We start from the raw sequence: 18106 nt of genomic DNA, 5'->3' as shown, positions 1-18106 counted from the left end.
CTTCCTGTTGAATGTTGTAAAGGCTACTACTGTTTCTGTTTGAGTGCCATTTTAGAAGGCAAAAAGTTAAATATGTAACAGCGCATGAAATGTGTAACTATCGTTGAAAAAAGTAGAGGTCTGCAAAGATAGTAAGTGGCCACTAAGATGCCTATATTATAAGGACACTAGAGACAGGCTATTGAGTGTATTAAAGGACACCATTGAAGATGAATGTAAAGATGCTTACTAGCTAGTACAAAAGATACCTAGTCCCATAGCAGCTAGAGGTGCCAAATTGGCCATTTTGAACCATTCCACATGAATTACATATCATCATTCCTAAGGCATACTAAATTGGCCTATGAGCCTATTAAACTTTCAATTTTTTGCCTATTGTTTATGTCCTTTATTTACCCACCGCTAACTTCTATTTTGGAAAATGAAGTTCCACTATGGTCCGATGATTGCTATTAGGTTTCGGAAATTGATAGAAATTTTGTATCAGTGAATGTTAAATCTTTTTCTATCGAAATTGAAGTAGTCAGAAAAATAAGAGGCGATACGTCCACAAGCCCTTCCGGCACATATAAAGAGGGAGATAGTGGAAGAAGAATCTGATCAAATTGCTCCCAATCTTGTATCAACAACTCGCTACATAACAATATTCGTGATCAAACTGAAAAACAATGCAACATACCAGATTTTTTTGGGTTTTTTGCCAGCTATGTGTAGTCTTGATCGAGTGATCTGATTAATTAAATGTACAAGTAGTTCAATCGAGAAGATGTCTTCGTAACTTGTTGATCTTTGATCTGAAGGATGAATTTGGAACAAATTTGACGCATTTTTTGGCCGACAGCTAAAAAAAATCTGTCCTGCATTAGAAAATGACAGCCCACTTTTGTGATCAAATTTAGACAGTAACAAAATTTGAATTAAGAATATCAGCCAAGAAATTGACAAAGTGGCAGCGCATTATCTAAAAATAAAACACACACAAAGATGGTGTTTCTTATAGCCCATTATGTCAACTGTTATGACAGCCCAATAGGCTTAATCTCGGACCATATAGAAATAGTTCATGTTAAACGCAGCCATATTGAATTCGAAAAACATGTCTTCTTTTTTTTTTTTTTTTTTGTGTGTGTGTGATTTATAGGCGTCACAAAATAAACAAAGAATCAGCCACATATCGGACCAATCTACCAGCCCAGAAAAGGAGTTAAATGGCTGCCCAAACCTCAGCCCCCAAGGCCCAAGTGGCAGTTTATAAACAACATTAATCTTGTTTGGAAAGTGGAAACCGGAGCTAATAAGTCATAACCCATTTTTTTAAAAGAGAAAAGGAAGGAAGTTGTAGAATCGGTCTATTTTGTCTGATAAATATAAGAGAGTATTTAGGATTTCATTTTGAAGTTAATAAAGACTTATTGACTTATCAATGCGGGAAAATGATATTTTAAAAAAGTGTTTGATTAGTTTTTTAGTGACAAAAATCAATAAGTCAATAAGTTAAAAAGTGTTTGCCTAACTTATTGATTTTTGTTTGTTTTTTATTCTAACAAGTCATAAGTCATTCCAAGAAGTCACAAATTGTAACTTCTTCATAACTTCCTTTCAAAGGCTAAACCAAAAGTTGTTTTAAAAGTTCTTATTAAATATCCAAACATTTTTTTTTAACTTGTTGACTTTTCAAGAAGTCTAGATAAGTTGAAAATGAGTTTTTAGATGAAATCTCAAACACCCACTAACTATTCGCAAGTTAACTTATCAAAACTTACAACGTTGGTCTTTGGTCTGATAAATCTAACTATTGGCAAGTTAACTTTTATAACCCGATTATTTTGTCGTTATGTTATTTTTATCTATTGTTTTACATAAATAATTAAATTACAAGACTAATAAAATCCTTATCATCACCCACTTCACCTTGCCTAAACCTTACGATTGATTGCCAAACCCCCCATGGCCTGATCTCCATCATGTGAGCATCATTGTAACATCTCAACCGTCAGGTATCATTATTATTTCATTTAGATTTCATGTTTTAAGGTCTACTCGACGAGTTGACGCTGTGACTCGTCGAGTAGCAGCGGACAAGGACACGTCATTTAATGAGTGACTCGACGAGTCGGCATGGGGGACCCGACGAGTAGGAGCTGGCAGTGGAAACCCTAGGTTTCAGGGTTTTTGCACCCTATATATTGGACCATTAGCGCCTCCCACTGTCCTCTATCACCCCTTGAGAGCCAAAAACCCTAATTTCCGTGAGTGTGAGCTTGGAGAGTGTTTTGGAGCTTTGAGAAGTGATTTTTGTGAAGGAAACTTGTAGATCAAGAGGCTAGCATCAAGGATTTCGTGTGGATCTAGAGTCTACTTCAGCTTGGGCAGGCTTTGGAGGTAACAAGCTGTTACCTTGACCTCTTTTCTTCTAGAATCATTCATATGTGAAGACTAGGGCTTTCTTTAGCTATTCATGAAGGGATTATAGTATAGGAGCTAGATCTAAAGTTGAAACTTCAGATATGAACCTCTTTTGAGCCCTAAGTCCATAAAGTTTCCAGCTCTTGCAAGGATGAGACTCTCCTAAGGTGTAAAGCTCCATTAGAAGCTTAGATTGGTCATTTAGAGCCTCTAGGGCCTTGCATACGTGTAAAGTTTGCAACTTTACGTGATAAACATGCCTTAGAAGCTTGGATCTATAATCTGGAACCTTGGCATGGCTTAAAAAGTGTCTGCATGGATGAAGGTCTGCAAGGACTCGTCGAGTTGCATAGTCAACTCGGCGAGTCATATGAAGATGGTCATAAACTCGTCGAGTTGATGAACAACTCGGCGAGTCCGATGAAGGTTTCCTTGGGCTCGACGAGTCAGTCGACTGACTCGGCGAGTCGGCTAGGGTTTTTCCCAATCTTTGGATACGTATGAACTCGGCGAGTTAAAGGGGAACTCGACGAGCCAACCAAGGATTTCACGACTTCTCGAGTTCAGGAAGGACTCGACGAGTCGAGTCAACATGGACTGTTGACTTTGACTGTGGACTTTGACTTTGACCAAGAGTTGACCAGTTGACTTCTGAGGGTATTTTGGTAATTTGGAAACTTATGAAAAAGGGTTTTATGGCAACTATAGGTGGGGGGATTTCGTGTTGGTGATCCGGGAGTTGAGCCTTCTAGTTTCAGACGACAGTTGCGAGGTGAGTTTTCCTCACAATACTCAAGGGTCTAAGGCACCAAGGCCGGCCCTTTGGATTGTTATATGGTTATGTTATGCTAGTATGATCTGTTAGATTGGTATCCTAGAGGGTAGGATAATATTGTATGATATGTGGTATGATCTGTTAGATCGGCATCCTGGTAGATAGGATGGTGTTATGTGCTATGTGGTATGATCCGTTAGATCAAGTATTGTCTATAGACTGTTATATGATTATCTGTTATATGTGCACATGTTTGTTTAGCGGTTGAGGCTTATCTGCTCTGTGCGAAGGCCAATAGACCTGGGCATTCCAACCTGTAGGTTGTGGGCCGTGAGTATTCCATCCCGAGGATGATTGTACTCGTAGTGTGTGGTCATTCCAACATGTTGGTTGTGGGCCTGGGGTATTCCATCCCGAGGATGATTGGACCCATAGTGTGTTGGCATTCCAACCGGATGGTTGAGGGCCTGGGGTATTCCAACCCGATGGTTGACTGGACCCATAGTATGTTGTTTATGATTATATGTGTATGGATGTGGGTATGGGTATTTTGGGGGAACTCACTAAGCTCTCGGGCTTACAGTTTCAGTTTATTGTTTCAGGTACATCAGGGGATCGCGACAAGGCGAAGGCGTGATCGTACAGCTCCTCATGTGTTATTTATGTTTCTGGGAAAAACTCTGATATTATACATTTTGAAAACAAAGTTGTAATGATTTGTAATGGGTTGAAATGTTTTTAAAAGTTTTAAATCGGCTTGAATTTTTGGGTGTTACAATCATCGTCAACACCATTGACACCATTACCTAGAGGTGAGCAAAAATAGCACCACAAGTAAAAACAACCGAAAAAACCGCACAAACTGATTGTGAGGTTTTCTGTTTTTCAAAAACCGCAAATTTGTGGTGCGGTGCGGTTATTAATTTTCAAAAAACCGCTCCGCACCGCATATATCATGATATTATATACATTTTTTTATTAATTATTAGTATATTAAAATGTTGAAATTTGACAATTTAAAGATATTTATTGCTAATTACTAATGATTTGACGTTTTTAAGATATTAATTGTTTGTGATTTAAGTTAATTGTCTTATACCTTATGTTTTTTTATTATTATTAACATGTTTGAACTATTAAAACCGTTTAAAAAATCTTAATTTTTCAAACGAGTCATGCAAAATCATAAATGGTTAAGTGCGGTTAAAAACCACACAGAATAACCACACCCAATCCATGCGGTTAATAACCAAACCACAAATGTAAAAAAAAAAAAAAATTGCACCGCAAAAATAAACGCACAACCTCACCGTAAAAATAACCGCACTAATCGTTTTTTAAAATGGATTAACCGCATTTGCGGTTAGCGGTGAGGTTTTGGCCAATAACCGCATCGCGCTCACCCATACAATTACCCCTCTTCCCCAACTGTCTTTCTCCGTTCTTCTTCTGTCACCATCTTTCCATATATATATATATATATATATATATATATATATATATATATATATATATATATATATATATATATATATATATATATAGGGTTAGGTTCATGTGAGACGGCCTAATTTTGTGAGACCGTGAGACGCAATCCTAGTCACTCATTTATTAGATAAAACAAAAACATTTTTAAAATGCAAAATAATTGAAAATTTTCGAAATTTTTTTTTCCAATATTATTTTCGGAATATATATTTTCCAAAAAAAAATAAAAAAAATACCAAAAAAAATAAAAAATAAATACAAAAAAAATACATTTTTTTATATATTTTAGTAGAATATTTAGAATATTCTACATATCTTGCAAATCTAGTAGAATATTCTAAACATTCTAAAAATCATATTAAAATATGTACAGTGTAATATTCTATTAGAATATTTCACGTATTTTTCAAAAAAAACGGTAATTTTTTTCATTTTTTTTATTTTTTTATTATTTTTTTAAGGTAAATAAAGTTCCGAAAATAATAATTAAAAAAAGAATTTTTGGATTTTTCCTTTTATTTTACATTTTAAAATTATTTTTAGATTTGGTCTCACGGTCTCACAAAATTAGCATGGTCTCAAATGAACCTGGACATATATATATATATATATATATATATATATATATATATATATATATATATATATATATATATATATATATATATATATATATATATATATATATATCTCATAAACTCATCGTCTTATCATCCATGCTTCATCCCGAATGCAGAACCAAAGAAAGAAATCGACCCTAAATCACATGTGGTTGGCATATCATTATTCGTTTCTAAAAATGTACTTTAGTCCTTTTATATTAAACAACGATATATCATAAGTTTTCATCGGTTGATACTTATTGATGAATACCAGGATCTTGATGTGTTTGAGGCTGGAAGGTAGCTCTAATCTTGGCTTCGACATCACTTGAAACAAATCGGTTAGTCATATTCTCGGTTCAGAACCACAGAATGCGATGATTAAGCCAGTAATGATCGTATGCAATAAGAGAATTTAGAGGATTGGGAAACTAACATGTTTTATATCTTTTCTTAGGTATTTATAGGTGATGATCAATACCTTTTAAATTAAGATAAAGACTAGATAGGGCATTTATATTCAATAAGGATTCCTTAAAACTTAGGATAAAGTGATAAACCGAGTTTAAAATGTATATCTGACAATATTGTAATATATATATATATATATATATATATATATATATATATATATATATATATATATATATATATATATTAACATCCCAAAAATCAAGGTAAAATTTTTGTCTTTAAAAATCCAACGAAAAATCATAATTGTTTACAAAACATTGTTCTCAAAAGAAATAATCACAAATCAGAGTATCCCAAAATCCAAATCATAAAACCGGAAGGATGTGCACGATCACGTCTTGGCTTTCCCCCTACCATCTGAAGTACCAGAAACATAAAACTGAAAATTGTATGCCAAAGCTTAGTGAGTTCCCCCAAAGTACCATACACAATCAGAACATATACAATCATGCATGCTAGATTCAATCAGTCATCAGACTGGAATACCCTCGGGCCCATAGCCATCGGGTTGGATTACCCCCGGCCCAAATAGTTATCGAACTGGAATGCCTCAGCCCAATCAGTCATCATACCGGAATGCCAATATGAAACGGGTCTAATCAATCATCAAACTGGTATACCCTCGGGTCCACAGCCATCGAGCTGGAATACCCCCGATTTGTTGGCCCACACACGTAGTAGTAAAGCCTCAACCCAAAACCGTACTGTTGGGGTGCAAACCCGATCCCAAATTGGTAAAATAAGAAACTTGATGCTAGCATATAAGGAAATGGGTAATCTCTTCTATAACAAATTGGTTTTAGAAAATGGAACCTCACTGTTCTTCTATGTTGAGCATGGTTGGGCTAGTAGCGATCCTAACAAGTGGTATCAAAGCTACGGTCGTAGCCCGGAAGATGTGTTCGGCACATGTGGCGCAATCCCCGATAATTCCCGGTCCAACGAAGTTGATACTGAAGCCTTGTATCTAAAGTCTTCTTGATGACGCAGGTCAGGTGAGCGTGTCCTAAGAATATCGGTGGTATGAAAAAAAAGGATTGGATCTGATGAACAGTCGTTTAGGGGAGGCCAAGAGCGAAACTTGGGTTTGAGGGGAGGATTGTTGGGGTGCAAACCCAATCCCACATTGGTCAAATAAGAAACTTGATGCTAGCATATAAGGCAATGGGTAATCCCTTTTATCACTAATTTGTTTTAGAAAATGGAACCTCATTGTTCTTCTATGTTGAGCATGGTTGGGATAGTAGCGATCCTAACACGTACGATGTCGACATATGCAATAGATACACAGATAACCAGTCAACAGGAAAACAGGCAGATCTACAGATCACTACCGCATAGCAACATCCTACATATTAGTGTACAGATCTAACATATCACCACTTCATAACGACATCCTATATACCAGGATACATAACCTAGTGGGTCGTCATTGACGCCTTCGACCCACAAGTACAGTGAGGAAAACTTACCTCACAGTCTGATGAAATAACTAAATAAAAAGTTGCTCTGATTACGAACTCTACCGATCACTTTCACGATAACCAGTGAAAAAATCTCAGACTACAGCTCAAAATACCCAAAATACCCTTATATCAAACTTAGTCAAAGTCAAGAGTGAAAGGGGGCAACCGAGTCAACTCAACCGAGTACGCCCAACGTACTCAGATTATACGCGCGACATATTACACCTTGACCGAGTTATAGGAAGTTGACCATGTACGCGCAGCGTACCATTAGGTACGCCCAGTGTAGACGTCTGCTATATTCCTTTTATAATAAGTGTTTAATCCATTTAGACACTTTGTTCAAAACCCAGATTTAGTCCTCAAATGATGTTCTTAATCATAAAGCTTCCAACTTTATGATCTTGCATGGCTATAAAGTACCCAATACTAAAAACCCTAACTTCTTAACTCATTAAGACCTCATAGCCCATGTAGGGAAGGAAACTAAGGACCAATGTAACACCCGTAAAATTCAAGCCAATTTAAAACTTTTTAAACAATTCAAAACCCATTAGTTATTACAAAATGTTTTCAAAATAGTTTCATATCAGAGTATCCCAGAAACCATAAGTCCAAAACACGAGGAGGTGTACGGTCACGCCTTCGCCTTGCCAAGTCATCTGAAGCACCTGAAACAATAAACTGAAACCGTAAGCACAAAGCTTAGTGAGTTACCCCCAAAATATCGATACACATATAATCCATATAACCATGTCAGCAATATCATAACATAACAAACTGAAGAGCATGCAATGGGTTCACAACTTTACAGACTGGATTACCCCTGGGCCCACAGTGTGAGTCTGGATTGCCTTCCGGGCCCACAGCTCACATCTAGATTGCCAGCGAGCCCACAGTACGAGTCTAGAATGCCCTACCCGACCGTTAGCTCGTATCTGGAATGCTCCCGAGTCCTCAGTATGAGTCTGACATGCCTTGTCCGGCCCTCAACTCATATCTGGAATACTCTAGGGCTTGTTGGCTACCGCACGGAGCAGTACAACCTCAACCCAACCCACATAACATGTCGACATATAACATAACTAATGCACATACAGATAATCATACAGTATCACAGGTAATCCTACAGATCTACCCAACTAGCATATCAACTGGCATACATCACTAACTCAAACTCAACATATCAATAACTACTAGGATATCAAATCCAATGGGCCGGCCTTGGTGCCTTATACCCTTTAGTATAGCGAGGATAACTCACCTGACACTGGTGAAGTCCCACAGATAAAACTCCAGTTGCTGGTTGACAGATCCCCGAACTGTCAACATCAAACTGTAAAGCCCCGATTCTCAGGTATGGAATTAATATAAGAATTTTCTTGTTTTCAAGGTCTACTCGACGAGTTGGTTGCCCTACTCGTCGAATAGCAGCGAGTTGGTTCGCGTGTTTTAGTGACCTACTCGCCGAGTCCAAAAAGGGACTCGACGAGTAGGAGTTGGCGGATGAAACCCTAAATTTTGGGGTATTGCACCCTATTTAAAGGATCATTGGCCTCCCCCAGCCTCCCCTTTACTTCTTCTTGTCCCTCTTAAACCCTAAGTCGAGTGTGTGTGATCTTTTGGTGTGTTCAAGCTTGGAGGAGGGATTTTGGAGAAGGAAACACTTGGGGAAGCAAGGAAATCAAGGTTAGGAACTCGTGGGGAGCTAAGAGATTCTTCAGTTGTCACTCTCTGGAAGGTATTAAGCTGCTTCTTTGGCTCATCTCTCTTTTAACCTCTTTTGGAAGAGTTTTATGAAAGGCTTCTTATGTTTGAGCTAAGATCTGAACTTGTAACTTCAGATCTGGACTCCCTTTGACCCCTAGATCCATAAAGTCATCAGCCTTGCCTAGTATGAGCCTTCCCTCAAGTGTGAGACTTCATTGCAAGCTTAGTTTTCTCATTTAAGGGCCTTAGAGCTTTGCATGCACGTAAAGTTTGCAACTTTACGTGATAAGCAGGCTTTGGAAGGTTGGATCTGTAATCTGGAACCTTTGCATGGCTTAAAAAGCATCTGTATGGTTGAAGGACTGAAGGGACTCGGCGAGTCATATGAAGATAGTCATCTACCCGACAAGTTGGATGAACAACTCGGCGAGTCATATGAAGATAGTCATGTACACGACGGGTTGGATGAACAACTCGGCGAGTCAGATGAAGATTGCCTTGGACTCGGCGAGTCAGTCGAATGACTCGGCGAGTCGGCTAGGGTTTCTCTCGAACCTTTGGACACGCGTGGGCTCGGCGAGTTGTAGGGAACTCGACGAGCAAACCAGGGATTTCACGACTTCTCGAGTTCAGGAAGGACTCGACGAGTCGGTGAACTACACTCGACGATTCGGGTCAACATGGATTGTTGACTCTGACTGTGGACTTTGACTTTAACCAAGAGTTGACCAGTTAACTTCTGAGGGTATTTTGGTAATTTGGAAATTTATGAAAAAGGGTTTTGTGGTAACTATAGGTGGTGGAGTTCGTGTTGGTGATTCGGGAGTTGAGCCTTCTAGTTTCAGACGACAGTTGCGAGGTGAGTTATCCTCACTATATCAATAGGGTCTACGACACCAAGGTCGGCCCTTTATGATTTACATCCTGGGTTAGGATGGTCGTTATGTTATTGCTATGTTAGATTACATCCTGGTATAGGATGATTGCTATGTGATTGCTATGCTAGATTTCATCCTGGTTTAGGATGGTTGCTACGTTAGGATTCATCCTAGCTTAGGATGGTTGTTATGCTAGAGATCGGTTAGATTGGTATCCTGGTTATGGGATGGTTGCCATGTTAGTGATCTGTTAGATCTGCATGTTTACTTGTTTAAATATATGTGCACATGTTTGTTGACTTGGGGAAAGGGTTAAGGTAGGTCCTACTGTGTGCAGTAGGCCAAGACACCCTGGGCGGACCGGGTAGACTGCAGGCCCGGGCCCGACAAATCTAGTCAGGCCGAAGGCCCAGCGAGCGGTCCGGATAAGCTGAAGGCCCGGAGGAGGGCGGTCCAGACGTGCTGAGGGCTCGGAGAGCGGTCCAGATAGAATGAGGACCGGGAGTCGGTCCAATCAGACTGATGGCTCATTATGCATGTTGTATCTGTTTGCTTATATGTTACGATTATGACAGTATAGCGTTGGTATTTTGGGGGTAACTCACTAAGCCTTCGAGCTTACCTTTATCAATTATTGTTTCAGCTACTTCTGATGATCGCGGGAAGGCAAAGGCGTGATCGTACCGCTCCTCACATTTTATGTTTTTATGATTTGATTCTGGGATACTCTGACAATATACTATTTTGAAAAACAAGTTTGTATTAATCATGTGGTTTGAAACGTTTTAAAAAGTTTTAAATTTGGCTCAAATTTTGTGGATGTTTCACAAACAATACCCAATTAATAATTGGGTTCCAAGCCCAAGGTCCAACTCACACTACAAAAGCCCAAAAGTCAAATAATGGGCCAAAGCCCAACACATGGCCCAATTTTCCAAATTGGGCCCATACCTCTACGTGGTCTTTCCTTAAGACCCATCCAACTATTCCAATCCAATTCCCATGGCCCAATATCACATAATCATAAAGGCACAATTATGGCCCATCTATGGCCTAATTTCCAAATTGGGCCCAAGTCCTCACATGGGCCTTATCCTAAATCCCATCTAATTATTTTGGTTCATTAACTTGTTCTTGGATAGCCCATCAATAGTCCAATCCCAAAGCCCAATAGGAAGGCCCAACTCAAGGGCCATGTGAAATTACGGTTTTCACATTAAATGACGATTAGGGTTAAGTGTTCCTACTTAACCCATTAAAGACTTAATCCACTAAGGACTTAATTCATTAAGTCCAATATTGCTTTAGGTTAATTTGCAATTGATCATTAATTAATATTTTAAGTTTATTAAATAATTCTCGTGTGTGTCCCGATCAATTCCCACAAATTAGATTTTATGCCATTAGGGTTTTCCAAACCCTAATTAGGGTTTTCCAACCCAATACTAGCCCATTAGTCAATTGGTTGGGCTTTTAGGTCACTTTGGGCCTTATTGGGCCCATTAGGGTCTCTTTGGGTCCACTAAGGTCTCTTTGGGCCCAATTCTGTCCAAGCATCCCCAAACGAGTCCAAAACAAAAACAGAGCACACCGCAACCCAACACAGTGGCTGGTGGCAGTAGGAGGCGATAGCCACCACCCTACAGTGGTGGTTTTTGAGTTTCTATTACCATTCCGACATCGATTACAGTTTACAGCACAATTCCGATATCACACACTCACACACTAATATAACATACACACACATATAGAGACACACACACAGCCACCACCACGCGGCGGTTGGTGGTGGCAGAACAGAAAGGTGGCGATAACCACCTTGGTTGGTAGCCATGGTGGTTTTTCCATGGTTTCCGGCCAAAAGGGCACAACCACCCACGTGAAGCAACACCCAAAATGCACACAACAAGATCTGGCCACGTAAACACACCCATCAGCGACCTGAAGGGGGCAAGTGGTGGTAGATGGCGGCAGGAAAGCGGCAGCAGCAGCACCATCTGCGACAACCACCATGGCCGGCAGCCATGGTGGTTTTTTCTTGGGTCTTTTCTGGCCAAATGAACACCTACACCCACATTCCATCAACCACATCAAGCTCTTACGGAAAAAGCATCCAATCTCAGCCACCCCTGTGGTGGCGTGAGGCAGTCGAACGGAGAAGAGAGAAGAGAAGAAGAAAGTGCGGAGGAAGGATAACACAACAGCAGTAGCGATACCGCTATCATCTTACGGTTTTCTAGCGACCCAAGCGGAACCCTTGTTGTTCACGACATCACAGGCGGCAGGAATGAGGGTGGTGTTCCGACGTCGGCGTTCACGGCTCCAAACGGTCTTCGGCGGTCCACAGCAACGACAAAAACACGTCACAGTTCGTGGTCCATGTCGGCGATGGAAGCAACTACGAGTTGGATGGTCGATGGCTCGCATCGGTGGTTATGGAGGGGAGACGGCTGGAGAGGAGAGATGGTGAAGGTGGCGGCTGGAGATGGCGTTATTAGGGTTAGGGCATGGGCAATGGAACAGTTTTATGCCCGTTCCATACAAACTATGGACCAAATTGACGGAATTAGTCCCTCCTCCTCCCTTTTCTTTCAAAACCAATCCTTAATTTACCCTTTAAACCCTTGCTCCCATAATTCTTTTCGATATAAGTCCAACAGTTACAAAACAACCCCTCCTCTACAAATTATTCCCAATTAAGATCCATAAATTACCATTTCTACCCTGGCTTCAAGAATCCCTCTCAGAATAAGTATGATATTTACTCTTTAACCCTCCAAACTCAAAAGTATATCATTTGGCACCCCCGAAACCAACACCCCACTAATTATTATTTGTTTTTGGGCTATAATAATCTAAAATAATAATAAAATTACTTCTCGGGGTTTCCGGGTTTATTATTAAATTATTCTATTTTAAACGGGATGTTACAACAAATGTTACATTTTTATGACTCAAAACACTCCAAAATGTCTTAAAGGACAACTCATATGATTTAGAGTAAACGATACTTATAATAACAAGATTATGGGACCAAAATGAACACAAATCCATGACTAACAAGATATATACAAACTTCATCAAGATCAGAGTTTTTTACCTCTAAGTGATGCAAAATGATGATGTGATTCTGGATCTAGGTTGTCTTTGAGCTCCCAATATGATTCCACTCACTTCTTCCTCCTTCAAGATCACCAAAATACACACTCAAGGTCAAAAATGACCTCACAAGAGATTAGGGTTAGCCAGGGTCGAAGATGGGGATGGAGGCTAGTGAATGAAGGGGGGTTTTAGGAGTTAAGGATGTTTAAATAGGGTTCAAACCCTAAAATTTAGGGTTTGGCCTTCGGCCACATACGCCCAACGTATAAAGAGTACACCTAGCGTACTAGGCAAATGCGTTTTCCTCATTAATCCACCATGGGACCAATTTTGCAATAACTTTCATATTAAGGGGCAAAAATATAAATTACCTGAATCATGAATTATATATATATATATATATATATATATATATATATATATATATATATATATATATATATATATATATATACACGGAGGTGAGTTATTTTGAGAACTTAATGATCTGCGAGAACTCGAAAACTCCTAATGCGCTCATCATTTTTCAAAACCAAGACCACCAATATATTCATTAAATGGTGTGTATGGTGTGTTTAAACTGTATCTAGGCTATAAAAAAAGTTGACGGTTTTTTTTTTAAATGTGCATGTATGCACATTTGATTGTTCACACACACACACACACACACACACACACACACATATATATATATATATATATATATATATATATATATATATATATATATATATATGTAGGTTCAAATGTTTCTCACATCTATTGTGTGCTAGAATGCACCAATAAGAATTTAGTATTAATTATATGTATATTAAATGCTATCCATACTTATAATTAATTTTTATGGAAACTAATTAAATTCTTCATTAATGTCAACAATAATATTCTTTCAGAATGAATTCATATCTAGCAGAATGAGAGTGTATTCTAGTAGAATACACTCTCGTTCTTCATATTCCATGCAACTTTATTGTATTTTAAGTGAGTGACTCCTGAAACAAAATACGAACTCATATATAAAAACCTAGATGCAAATTTATTCTGAAAGAATGTTATTGCTGACATAAATTACGGATTTAATTAGTTTCCATAAAAAGAGAATTATAATTATAGATATCATTTAATATACATATAATTATGGAAATCATTTAATATCTATATTTATTTAATTAAATAATTATTTAATTTACTAAATTCCTATTGGTGCATTATAGCACACAATAAATGTAAGAAACAAAATAACCTATATATATATATATATATATATATATATATATATATATATATATATATATATATATATATATATATATTTGGTGCATTCTAGCACACAATAAATGTAAGAAACAAAATAACCTAGCTATATATATATATATATTGATATCAAACGTGTTCCCAATTGTAGGACACTGTTTTAAGGGATATATATAAAAAAAATACAATTAATTATGCATGTATATGTAGAAAACCTCTGATATTATTTTTATGTTCAAAAACCTCCTTATTTTATTATTTACGTTTAAAATAAAATCAAATTATAAATTTTTAGGAGAAATGACCGGCTAAAAATATGATATAACATACATATTTCTTATATTTTTTTGATTGTATGTGAAAACATGTCAAAATTTACATTTATTTCGATTACCTTTGTTCTACTGTTTTCTCCATATGGAATTATATGATTGATTTTTTCCTCTTTAACTAATCATTTTTATCATAACTAACATCGGTGTAGTATTAAAAATCAAAAATGCAAACAATTAGATTTGTAGTCGTCAATTTCTCTTAAAAATTCGTATTTAGGCCTTCTTTTTTTTGAATGGTAAATCTTAATATAAAGATTTTTATGAACATAAAAATAATATAAAAATAATATAAGGTTTTTCTGGACATGCATATAAAATTAGTTGGGTTTTTTTTATATATCTCCTGTTTTTAAGACGAAAAAATATATAATTATTCTGAATTAAAAATATATAATCTAAATGATAATCAATGTGAATCACACTGCTACCTTTTACGTTTTACATATAAAAAGTCATTTATAACAATTATATTTTCGGGTGAAAGTTTAACTTCAATTATACACTTGTTTTCTTTTGCTTGCGAATTTATTCTCTTAAGTTCTCCAAATTCTATTTTAATAATTTCAAATTTTGAAATATTTATGGCTTCTACAACGTATTAATTCGCGATAAATATAAGGAGTTTCAGATTTTCTGTTGAAACGGAAAATGCGGTGTGGAGGGAGATCGGCGAAGCCTGGAAAAGAAGGATTGGTACCGGTGTTCCTCAATGTCTACGATCTTACCTCCATGAATAGCTACGCTTACTGGCTCGGCCTCGGCGTCTATCACTCCGGCGTGCAAGGTATGGATTTTTTTTATCGATACACGTTTCCTCTTCTCTCCCATCGATGTCCTCTAAATGAAGTTATTGACTCTTCGTTTATGATCGATTGAAAATCTAGGAAGTTAAGAGTACTTTTGATTTTTGCTGTTTGATTTTGTGATTTTAGTTCATGGAGTGGAATATGCGTTTGGATCTCATGAACATGCGACGACTGGAATCTCCGGGGGAGAACCGAGACAGGGCCATGGATTTGCATTTAGAAAGCAGATTCTGATAGGATTTACAGAGAAGAAGTGGATGGAGGTTAGAGGAGTTATGGAAGAGCTTGCTGAAGACTACAAAGGAAATTCATATAATCTCATCGCCAGAAATTGCAACCACTTCTGCAATGATGCGTGTGTTAGACTCACCGGAAACACGATTCCAAGTTGGATTAATCGTCTCGCGAAGATAGGTACGCCGTACTATCGTTGGAATCTACATTCTACAAAAACCGAAATCAAATACGAATTCCACATGTTTTTTTGCATTAGCGGTGGTTATAAAATCGTGAATCCCTCGTTTATGCTCCGAACTCTGTTTTTTTGCCGGTGAAATATTCAGGTTCGTTGTGCAGCTGTATAATTCCGGCGAGCGTAAATTCGATTAAAGTCGGAATCAAGGCTAACAAAGTGCATAATGAAGGAGAAATTAGCAAGAATCACAGAAGCCGATCTGGAAACGGAAGGTACGCGGCTTCGTCTTCGAATTCTTCATTGTCGTCTGAGAAATCATCATTGCCATTATATCCTGTTGTTGATCGGAGCAGAAGTCATAGAAGTAAAGCTTCTCTACCTCCATCTTCACCTATGATTCTTAATTTTTGTTTTTCTTCTCACGCATCACCTTAGCTTCATTAGTATTTTTTTATCACTTTAATCTATCTCGTTTGTGTTTCTAATTGTTTTTTAAAAAAAAATTGGATATTTTATATATGAATCATTGCTTCCGGAATCAATTTTTTCCATGTTCAGACGTTTTTCCATCTAAATGTAGATAAGTAGGCAAAGTATATTAGGACCAAGCAGTTAAAGTATATCAACAATTTTTCATTTGACGTTGTGAAAATTATATCATTTTTCAGTCACATTCCATGACTAATTTCTTTTATCAATCTTTAACTATTTGTATGGAATCAATCATAAATCCTAATATGATAATCCCATAAGAAATTTAGTGCTACGTGCAATATGCCAAATAATAATCATCACTATGCGTAAGTTTAAGAATTAGAATTACATGTTTGTTTGTCATTATCATTTTTCTGCATGAATAAACAGTTAGTGTGTTACTTTGGATGTAAACCTATTATATGAAGTAACAATGTCTATTTTTCCTGTTATTTACTAGGTTAGAAACCTATGGAAACCACGAGTTTATAAGACAGACAATGAAAGTAGATTGACAAAATAAGAAAATTTTAAAAATTCACAATATACTAAATTGAAGTATGATTGTCGATATAGAATGATATTATACTTTAATAAATAAGACTTAAAAGTATTGCATGAAAATAGTACAAATTTGAAGTATAATGTTGAAAAAAAATATTTTTGTAAGTAAAATGATGTACATAAACATTTAATAAGGAAAACATTCGATGCTTAATAATGAAGACTAAGGAAGGATTAAAGAATACTCTCATATACTATATGATTGCTATTATAAATACATAGTTGCACTAAAAATTTAAAACAATAATATTCAAAATTGAACTAAAAGAATTTAAAAATCTGCAAACACTTCTTTGTATAGGTTAATAATCGAATTATTGATTTGCTTATTTAATGAATTTTAAAATTCAAATTGAGAATGTATTCAGTTTATTTAAAATAATAATGAAATGCACCAGACATATTAAAATATAACATTCAACATGAAAATACAAAATGATAAAATATTTTCTTTTATTGTAACATTCTAATCTAATCTTTATAGCATAAAGTTTTTTTAATCTATTTTATAAAATCCAATGCAGTTAATGCATCAAAATGTAATAATGTATATCATTACCCGAATAAATAGAAATAAAATATGCTTAATATGGATCTAAAGTGGATGGAAAATGAATAAGCAACATTTGGTTTTTTTTTCCACATCTAATATTTTTCATCTGTTGTTGTGTTTGACTTCTTATCTGTTTTTTATTTAAAATTATTATCGGATACCATTTATGGATTTTGTAAGTTTAATAGACTTTTTTTTATCTGAAACCCAAATTTGTTGTAATTAATCTATGATAGGTAAGAAAAAAAATGTTAAATCTTTGGCTTTTCAAAGATAAGTGAATAAAATTAGGAACAAATTTCGTTTAAAAATAAATAAATAAATAAAGAGGAATGTATTTTGAAATCAAAAGTTATAATTAAGAAAGTTAAATTAGGAAAAATATTAATTATATTTATTGATTTCCTTTTTATTAAATCTAAGCGGGGAAAAATTTTGGCATTGCCACGTGGCATCATTAGATAACTTAATACTCTAAAAAGATGTCATTTGGCACATAATTATTAATATTTACTATTAAGTAGTATAGATATAGATAAGTTTAATATGAAATAATCATCATGGAAAGTAATTTAACATTAATCTTTAACTTATTCGAAGTATTTGCTCGGTTTCATTTTCATATATATTGGTATTATATAACCTCTAAGAGATAATACGATAAAGACAAAATTCCATAAATGGTACATAAGTTTTTCATTTTGTCCCTAAAATAATCTTTATGAAACATTTTTCATATGGATGGTCTCTACGGAGCAAACCTTGTACACAAATAGTCATTTTGATGGATGTTCGTTAGATAAA

The 18106-nt window shown here is 36.2% G+C and overlaps 1 protein-coding gene and 1 long non-coding RNA gene across 2 annotated transcripts; one reads left to right on the top strand and one right to left on the bottom strand.

Moving 5' to 3' along the window:
• Positions 1-11376: 11376 nt before the first annotated feature.
• LOC145116552 (uncharacterized) lies at positions 11377-12280 on the bottom strand. Its single transcript, XR_013712170.1, has 2 exons — positions 12030-12280; positions 11377-11864 (listed from the first exon to the last, which is right to left on the bottom strand). It is a non-coding gene; the product is annotated as an uncharacterized LOC145116552 (long non-coding RNA).
• Positions 12281-15070: 2790 nt separating this feature from the next.
• LOC145116063 (deSI-like protein At4g17486) lies at positions 15071-16208 on the top strand. Its single transcript, XM_079052428.1, has 3 exons — positions 15071-15274; positions 15423-15710; positions 15860-16208. Exons 1-3 carry the CDS (start codon positions 15139-15141, stop codon positions 16144-16146), a joined length of 711 nt encoding a protein of 236 aa, XP_078908554.1. The 5' UTR covers positions 15071-15138; the 3' UTR covers positions 16147-16208.
• The last annotated feature ends 1898 nt before the right edge of the window (positions 16209-18106 follow it).

Source organism: Lactuca virosa, chromosome 5 (assembly GCF_052849685.1).
Source record: "Lactuca virosa cultivar CGN04683 chromosome 5, Lactuca_virosa_CGN04683_v6, whole genome shotgun sequence".
Classification (NCBI taxonomy): Eukaryota; Viridiplantae; Streptophyta; class Magnoliopsida; order Asterales; family Asteraceae; genus Lactuca; species Lactuca virosa.
Note: the sequence above shows the minus strand (reverse complement) of the source record. Positions and strands in the feature narration are given on the sequence as shown.